The following is a 9378-nucleotide window of genomic DNA, read 5'->3' as shown; positions in this document are numbered from 1 at the left end:
ATTTGTAATTTACTTGAGTATGTATACAATACATCTCTCCAAATATTGCACTTTTACTAGACTTCCACCGCCACTGACTGTTTTAACAAAAAACTAAAATATGAATCACACTACTTAACCCATTTAGACCATGAGTCCAGAATCTACAAAATGTCTTCCAAATCCGGACAGTTCTCTAAAAAAAACCACATGTCAGTGGTTCACAAACTATTTCACTCAGATCTACATGGGTTAAGATGACAAATTGCAGATGTGTTTAATACTAGGAAAAACAAAAGCACACACACCATAGCACAGTATTAATATATCAAATAGATTCATCAATGAGATGAATGAGGTAGAGACCTGGTCAGATGCCAAACATTGGCTAAAACTCACGCAGACAGTAACTTTGCACAGTGCATGTGAACTGAGCTGTAACAAGTTTTACGTTCTTGTATACAAAGATATGTGCATTAACAGTGTTTTTCATTTAAGAAAAGTTAAAAGATACAGACCACGGATAAGAACCAGAAGCTAAACATTAAGTATGATATTTTTAAAGCAGTAATAATGTTAAAAGAATTAACCCGCCGATGTTGTGGACACGAAAACACTGTCCATTTTAAAGTCTGGTATTGACTATTGCTTTCCTCAAGAATGCAACTTGATTTGACTCTTTTCCCGGTAAGTTGTACACTACCCGCTGGAGAAACTTCCATGGATGGGTACACTGCTTGGGGTAGTCAAAGTCAAATACGTAAAATGCCTTGAAGCACACATCAACAGCCCCAAGCAGTGTGTTTTCAGAGAATGCCTGACCTGCCATAATCACAAAGGCCTGGGAGGCACATCGTTGCGGTTCCCCCAGCACAAGGACAGATGGGGGCCTTCCCTCAGTCTGCAGGAGGTACTCCACCATATTTGTCCCAACCTAGACAGGCACAAAGAAAGAAAAATAAAAGTGAATGTTTAGTTGAAAGCAAATCATAAGCAAGATATCAAAATACCAGTTTGGGTTATAATATTTATATCAACTACAAGGAAGTCAAATTAAATCTAGTTAAACCCATTCTGACCTGAGATCAGATTAAAAAAAAAAGTCTTCTACATCCTGACAGTTTTCTGAAAAAGCTATGATTCTATGTCAGTGGTTCTTCGATTTTTCAAAAATAGCAGACCTACAAGCTCGTAGCGCGCCACTCGGTGGCACGCTATGAGCTTGTAGATCTGCTATTTTTCAATAGCTAAAGCATAACATAATGCTAACACCAAAAGGGGTTCCCACCCAGAATGGGTTCAAAACAAAAAAAAAAGTGCAGCAATGTTTCTTTATCTGAAATTGGGTCTGGACCTCTCCAAAGTAGCCTAGAGTTAGAGTCCCGCTCCTGACAGACTTTGCTGCATGCCTGCACTCACCAGCCCTCTTACCATTTGCTGTCAACCTATCCCAACAATAAATCATTAAAAAAAAAACAGAATCAATGCAATTGTACTTACTGGCTTGAGATCGATAAAGGCCAAGCGGGACTCTTCAGCGGAGTGCCGGACAGACTTTTTGTTGGATCTATAGACAGTCTGTGGTAACAACCGGGGCAGCAGCCTGAGGGCAAGTTCCCCTTTGGCATCTGTAGATAAACAAGTGTCAAATACAATTTTAATACATGGACATACTAGACTATTATCACAAATCAACTGAACTTGGCAAAAGCTATAACTGCAGATCCACAAGCTCAGTCTCACATGGCCAGACTGTTGCCTCTCACAATTTTCAAACGCTTCAGTCATACAGGAGTAAGCGATAAAGCGAGACTCTTCCCCACTTACATGTATTGTAAGTTTCGTCTTTACAGTCCCGTAAAAGTTTTCTTAAGAAATCACCTAAGCATATATAGCCTTCTGTTTAGTAGAAATGGAAATAAGAAATAAGCTCTAAAGCCATTTTAAAATATATATTTATAATATATATATAAATAACAGATTACTTGTATTTAAGGAGGTGTAGTTCCAGACTCAAGGCATTCAGAGATGGCTATGTGAGACTAACAAGCTCATAACACATTTGAGCACGGTTGGAGAAAATCTATTTTCCATGTTCTAAATCAAAAGTAAAGGAATCACAGGATCCTTGCTATGAAACGGAACAACATACCCAGTGACATCTCATCGACAGGAAATGAGGGGAGTTTTCCATCTCGTTTGGCCAGGTGCAGGACTTTCTCTGCATATTCGGTCACCCATGTCTCAAACAACTTTGGTGCAGCCTCGCCATAAAGCTCCAAGAAGTCCTGTGATATCTTAAAAATAAACAGGACAAATCTTTTAAAAAGATATTCAATGCAACAGCTGCCATTTCAATAACAGAGGTATGCAATTCAATGAGAATATGTAGTAGGCATGGTTTATCCATACCATGCCTGGATTGGTGAGACGAGGGTACTCTGCTAGGATCTCTTTGATATCCTTGGATGCATTCTCCCGTATCCATCTGGCTCTGCAGAGAACGGTGTCCTTCATATACTTCTGGACCTGGGCGAAGGGCTCCAAGTTGTGCTTAAGCCATTCTCTTTTCCCATTTGACGCTCCGTCTGGTGTGGTCGATTCTATAGAAAAGATACAAAACATTGTTCTTCCTTTATGACAAGTTTGCACAGTTTAATAATGAGCTTTTACTATTGTATTAACAGACAGTTGAATCTTGACCATTAGGTCAAAATTTGTGTCATATCCTGTCTCGGTGAGACATGACCTTTGACACAATCTAAATGTCTTAATAGAATAGCAGGAAGACAAATTTCAACCAACCCAATTGTATTACCTGGTATTTCTGCCCTGTGTCGCTCATTGGCTTCCGGCATTTGCTGACTGGACCCAGGACTTTGCCCACTGGACCCAGAACTGTGCTGACTGGACTGAGGCCGTTTCCTATTTCGAGAATTATGAACCCTTTCCTCAATGAATCCAGTAGCTGGAAAGTAGCACGTTTTACCATCTTTGGTTTGTCCCTTCCGGCTTTTGACCCACCATAATTCCTGGAAACGATAAGACAAGATAGAACTCTGTGTCAACCTTTGCAATGTTATGTTTCAACCCTTTACTTGTACAGTGTGTGATAAAGGCTTTAGGTAACATGGTCATCTACAGGGGAAAAACCTTTAGAGTGTAGTGGCTAAAGGTTTAGTAAAAATATGAAAACACACATGAAGACACATATAGAGGGAGAAGCTGTTAAATGATGAGTGCTTTTTTTCAGAGAGGCCAATTGAGTTGACATAATTATCACCAAATTAATCCAGCTAGATATATTCAACATGCATGACTACAATGATAGGTTACTGAGTTACCACTCAGGTAACACCAGGTGTTCTGCATGCTGACGTGAAGTATGACCACTTATTCAAAAGTATAAATATAAACAACAAGGCCAGGGGAAGAAAACTCACATAGCCAGTGGCTGATTCATCTTTCAGTACTGGGAAGGTCTGCACCAAGGATTGAGCCATGGCCTCTTTAATTTCCTTGGCCGGCCTGTAAAGATAGAATGAAGCAAAGTTCAGTAAATAAACAACCAGGTGAAAGAGTGCAATTCCTACAGTGCAATTCCTACATTTTACAATTTCAGACACACTCACTCACTCCATGAACACAAAACACTAGTTTAAATCTGTCCTGATCAACTCTAGACTTACTTCTCTCCGAACCTTTCCCTCAGGAATGACACCAATATTTGGACTAGGGTAATGCGCTCTTTTATGCAGATAGCTTCATTTTTTTCAAGGATCTTCAAAAGGTCCAGGCCACTGGGGACGGCAGAAAGAATTTCTCGGATGTTCTGAGAAAAATGACAATAGCTGTTAAGGATGCATTACCATTAACCAATTTAACTCTGGCATACAGATTCCGCACACAAATCAAAGTATCCAAAAACATATCCGTAGCAAAATAAAAAGGAACAAGTACTGACAAGAATATAGACCATGTAGTTTAAATAATATTGAAGTCCTAAAATGTGTACTGGATCCAAGTGCTCCTAGACTTCCATTTCTCCAGAAACATGAGCTGGTTTAAGGATTGCTTAGGATAAAAAAAAATAACTTACAAAAGCTGGAGCCGGTTGTAGAACCAACATCGGTTCTGCTGATCTCGGTTCAACCATGGGGGATATGTTAGGGATGCCATGGCTCATAGATCCATATGCTGCTCCTGATTCCTCTATGGGGGCATCATGGATTTCTGGTGGCTCAGTAGGCGGCAGAGCATTTGAAGCCTTCTGCTGCAAAGGAAGGTTGTCATATTGAGCTTACATAGAAGTTTTAGGTTCTTGTATACATGGATACAAAGATATTTGCATTAACAGTGTTGTTTTCCATTTAAGAAAAGTTAAAGGATACAGACCACGGATAAGAACCAGAAGCTAAACATTAAGTGTGATTTTTTTAAGCAGTAATAATGTTAAGAATTAACCCTCCAGGTGAAAGTGTCATAGGGTTAAAGTGGTTAGTTCAAAAACAAAACTTTTACTTACAACACTTTTATTTATCTCATCTCAGTCGTCCCAGTAGTTTCCCATCCCAGTGGTCCAAAAATGTATCTCAGTCAAAGATACACTGATCCTCTAACTTTGTACTATTAAACATGTAGTTAATGTGTTTCCAGTGAAACAAGGCTTTAAAAAAAAATGTATATATATATATATTTACAAGTGGCAGTGGCAGTTGTCTACCTGCAGTCTAGAAATGTTTATAGCGCAGAGAGATGTACAAAGTGTTATCATCGTCTCTGTGTGACTGGACTGCATGTAGTGGGTGATGATCAAGCAGCTCTTTCACATCTATAGCCAACAAATCTGTGGTGGGGATCGCACAGTAAGCAAAGACATGCTTATCAAACCCTAGTGTTTCCCACCTCTGCACAACTAGCTTTACCATTTGCTCAAGAACCAAAATGGCTTTTATAAGCCCAAATTGAGGATCTCCGTCTTGGTCATAAGACATAAACACAGTCATGCCTGGTCTGTATGTTGTCCCCTTAACCGTGACCCTGGCCGGTACATAGAGTTCACTGAATAGGGGAATTCCTGCCAGACCACTTTGAATATCTTTATGGCCTTCAAGATTGGCCAGGAAGGTGGTGTACCCTGGACCAATGTCTGTGTTGTGGCTTAACACAGACCCACACATGAAACTGTAGCATTGCATGATCTGGTGTCTATATGCCATGGTTTTGCAGATGTTGCGAAAGTTACAAGTGACGTGACTAACTTGTTTAAAGAATCCATGTTTTGCCTCAAAACGCATTACCCACAAATGTATCAATGGTCCAAGTGTTCGAATAACTCTGGGATAATGGAGCATGAAATGATGTTTGGGACGCAAATGACGCTCAGGAAATAGCTCCAGGAAAAGAGTGTGATGCTCTTCAATGATTTTATTCAAGTAACGTGTTGCTGCAGGAGTAACCGATGGAGAGAAGATTATCTCCATACACATTAATAATAGTAGGAGAAGCTCCCATTCCTTGTTGCCGGTAGGGATCAGGTCACCTATCATCACTGGAAGTAACCTCAGTAGGCACCACGTCTGGGCTGCAGACTGCCTCAGGGCGCCTTCGATGTTCTTTAGATCACTCTTACCTATTATGGAGGGCTTGTTTCCCATATCACTAAAGCCGTAATCAAAGCTTGTGATGCGGTAGTTCAGCTTATCTAGGGAGATATGCTTTTGCTCTATGAGAGAATTCAACACAAGCTTAAGTTCGTATGGCCCCACCCCTTCCAAGATGTCATGCATTATGTCTACTGCTATATTGTCTGTCACATGATAAAATGACAGGCTGTTGAGGACACTGTCTGTTTTTAGGCCCGTCTTACTGCTGTCGTTTGTCTGCAAGTCTGCCTTGTGAGTAGTGACATCACGCAACAGCGTAGGATCTTCCTGTGTCTGCACTTTCAAGACATCTCGATGTACTCGGCACAACCGACACACATGGTTTCCTGAAAAGCTCTCAATGTAGCCAAGCATCGCATTCAAGCCCAAATTGTCTCCCACTACCTGGACAACTGTGAATTTCACAACACCTTGAAAGTTACAAGTGTTAACAGTAATGCCATCCCTCTCAAGACACTTTAGTTCTTCCACAATAGGGCGCATCACTGCATCAATGCTATAGGTCTTTGCATCATCAGATTTATACACTGCCAACAGGAAGTGTGACTGCAAATTGGAAAGTAGGTCTGGTGGCAAACTCTTCAAAACAAAATAAATAAAGCCTAGCTTGTGAACGGCAGTCTTTGACCCAAGCGGGTTCACCGTCTCCACGTCGTCATTATACAACAATAACGGGATAGACACCTCTTTCAAAAAGAGTGGATGGGTTTGGCAATACTCTCCATCAAATATATCCTGAAGAGCACCCCTCTCTTCCTGTTGCCATTCCATCATGGCCTGTAAAATACCAGGAAGTTCCAGTATCTTGACCAAAAGGCACTTGAGTGGAATACGCTGATAGGCATCAGTCACAGCAACTTGACGAACATTGCCAGTGGCAGAGTCCCTCTGCTGTACAAAGGTATGACTGCCAGGAAAAACCTCCTCAATTGGCTGAATGAAGTTCCCAGAATTACTAAAATACTTCATCTGTTTATAGTCTGTCTCAAGTCCTTTGAAAGGGTCAACTGCATCTAAAAAGTCCTGCCTGAGCTCCTCTACCTGTGGGCTTTGGTCATGACCAAACTGACTAAACAGTGACATAGTCTTAGTTTGTAGTCTGCCCACTAGATCTCCAATTAAACTTGACGTTTGCTGAACCACATAGTTAACGTTTGAAAATGTCTGGGAAGATTTAGATCTGAGATGAGCTATAAAACGGGCTACTCTCTCTGTGATTCCCTCTTGCTCTAGTTCATCCCAGTCGTCGTCGTCATTGTCATCATTTTCTGCTACTTGATCACCTTGCTGCACTAACTCTTCGGCATTGAAAATGTTAGCAGCCTGATTCGGTACATCAGCTGGCTGAGCCAGGCCCGGGTTCTCTGTGTGTACACTTCTTATGTGCCTTCTGTACGATCTAATGAAAGAAAATTGTCTGTTGCAGCCACTTTCACAACATTGGAAGTAAGTCGAAGAACTATTTATATTGTGAATAATGCGTAGATGTGAAAAGAGAGACCTGTCATCACCGGGAATTTTCCGTTTGCATTTAAAACATACAAATGCCATCTGATTAGATAATGTTGAGCCCCTTGGAGCTTCAGTGATAACTTACAAGTTCTCTATAAAGTTTAGAGAATTTTAGCCTGGGGCCAATTTTTGGGATCAAACTGCGAATGGTGTCCTCATCTAACAAATGGAATGCCTCTTCATCAATGTCTTGAGCTGGAAGACATAAAACACAGACAATAGACATCTTAGATTTTTTACAGAAATACAATTCCCAACACTTTCTATTCAGGGTGCTGATATTGTGCATGTGACACCACTATGCTAAACAAGTGGGTCTCATAGTGGGGTCCAAGGACCCTCATAGTTCCTTGAGGGGGTCCCTTAACCCATTTAGTACTGAGAACAGATTCTACAAAATGTCTTCTAAATCATGACAGTTTTCTAAAAGAAAAAAAAAAGTTTCTGTCAGTGGTTCTCAAACTATTTCATATCAAGGAGCCCCAGAATTATCATCATTTAAATATGTTGCAAGCTCGTAGCATGAAAGTGTAACAATGCTTGAATCAGCAAAAGAGGTTCCCATACTGAACGGGTTAAATCACTGATTCACAAACATGCATTTTCATGGGTCCCTTTGTTTTTTGTTTCTACATTTCTTCATGAATGAACAGAAATAATTAAGAAATTTCATATATTAGAACAAATGTTCAAGTAGTAGTAGTGAAAATAGCCAATTTACCAGCTCACAACATGGTGCAAAGCGATATGTTGTGAGCTTGTAGATCTATTTTTTTTGTTCACAGGATAAAAAGGTTGGGAACCACTGCCTTAAATGGCCCCTTACAGGTGTACACATGGGACCATTTGGTTCCATGTGTACACACTCAGAGTTATGGAGGTCATTGCAATTAAAAAGTTTGAGAACCACTGTACTACACCAAATGAAACAGAGCATTAATTGGCATCATTGATAAGTAAGAAGAGGCCCAATTTCTTTATGGATGCTGTGCATGGTTTAACTCTGACTGCAAATGATTCAAAGGTGATGTGTGGCATATCCTTTTTAAGAATGAGTCAATACAGATAAACGCTATACTAAACAAAATGCTTAAGCATGGACACGTTTTGGATGGCATGGTCAAAGTAGAAAAAGTGCTCACCATTAAAATTGTCAATAAGCTCTGGGAGTTGCCACTCGGTTAGTGTGTCTACCACAAAGATGTCCATTAAGAACGACCTGAAATAAAACAGAAAGCAATGTTTAAAACTAAGATTGCCATCAGCATGGCTTTTACATCACAGCTGGTGGAAAATATAAATAACATGGTTCATATTTTAAGCAAACTGCTGACCGTTTATTTACTAGCTTGGGACACAAATACCTAGTCACAACATCTAGTAGCCAGCAAACTACAGTCTACAGTACATATGTAACAGCAGTGACAGAGACAAACTGTTCTTTCACCGTGTTACTTAATACTGTATTAATACTTAATACACTATACGATAAAAATATCAATCAACCATACTGAAACAAACTTAGCATTGAATAACAGTAGGCCTTGTAGCCAGCTAATTCGCTAGCTGTGTAGCTACAGTATATGGTCTGGTCGGCCATGCACTTTCTGTTGTTATTGTTCAGCTCCGCGGACAAAAACATGCATAACGTTATACAAACAAACGTTTACCTTGAATGGACGCTTGAAGCTCCTTTCTGCTGCAGGTAGAAAAATATTAAAACAAAACGTTGCTGTAACTGTTGCTGGTCAGTGGTCAGCCTGCGGGAGAATGGGGAGATGTGTTTTTTCTACTAGTTTAGTAGGTTTGTAACTGGCGCGGAGTCTGGCGCGCTTATACTCTAAGCTGGCGCGAGAAGGAGGGTGGGTGGAGCGTTTGCAGCTCATCCGGTCCGAGGGAAATACGAAAGTGTGTGTGTGTGTTGTGTGCGCGCGCCGCGCGGGTGCTGGGAAGTGACGTAGAAAGTACAAAACAGAGTTATATTGCCTCCTCAGACAACAGCTATATTGAAGAAAGGCTTTTAGATCTAATAAACAGAAAATCCCAATGCGCGCGCGAAAATGTCTCCCATCGTATCGTGTGTGTGTGTGTGTGTGTGTGTGTGTGTGTGTGCGTGCGTGCGTGTGTGTGTGTGTGTGTGTGTGCGTGCGTGTGTATAATATCATTCTTTCTTTTTTCTTTTTTTTTTCTGGTCTCGTTAGATAGTAACAGTGTCTAGTAG

General features: G+C 40.6%; 1 protein-coding gene across 1 annotated transcript; it reads right to left on the bottom strand.

The window, feature by feature from the left end:
• Positions 1-256: 256 nt before the first annotated feature.
• Positions 257-3793, bottom strand: LOC308336513 (uncharacterized protein; the record flags this gene model as incomplete). The annotated part of the gene is made up of 8 exons (XM_080793879.1): positions 3669-3793; positions 3423-3507; positions 2798-3011; positions 2392-2582; positions 2132-2276; positions 1480-1607; positions 683-913; positions 257-262 (listed from the first exon to the last, which is right to left on the bottom strand). Exons 2-8 carry the CDS (start codon positions 3480-3482, stop codon positions 257-259), a joined length of 975 nt encoding a protein of 324 aa, XP_080650005.1. The 5' UTR covers positions 3483-3507; positions 3669-3793.
• Positions 3794-9378: the final 5585 nt, after the last annotated feature.

This window comes from Protomyctophum bolini (genome assembly GCF_963924005.1).
Source record: "Protomyctophum bolini genome assembly, chromosome: 21".
Taxonomy (NCBI): Eukaryota; Metazoa; Chordata; class Actinopteri; order Myctophiformes; family Myctophidae; genus Protomyctophum; species Protomyctophum bolini.
The sequence above is the reverse complement of the archived record's forward strand: the minus strand, read 5'-3'. Positions and strand labels throughout refer to the sequence as shown.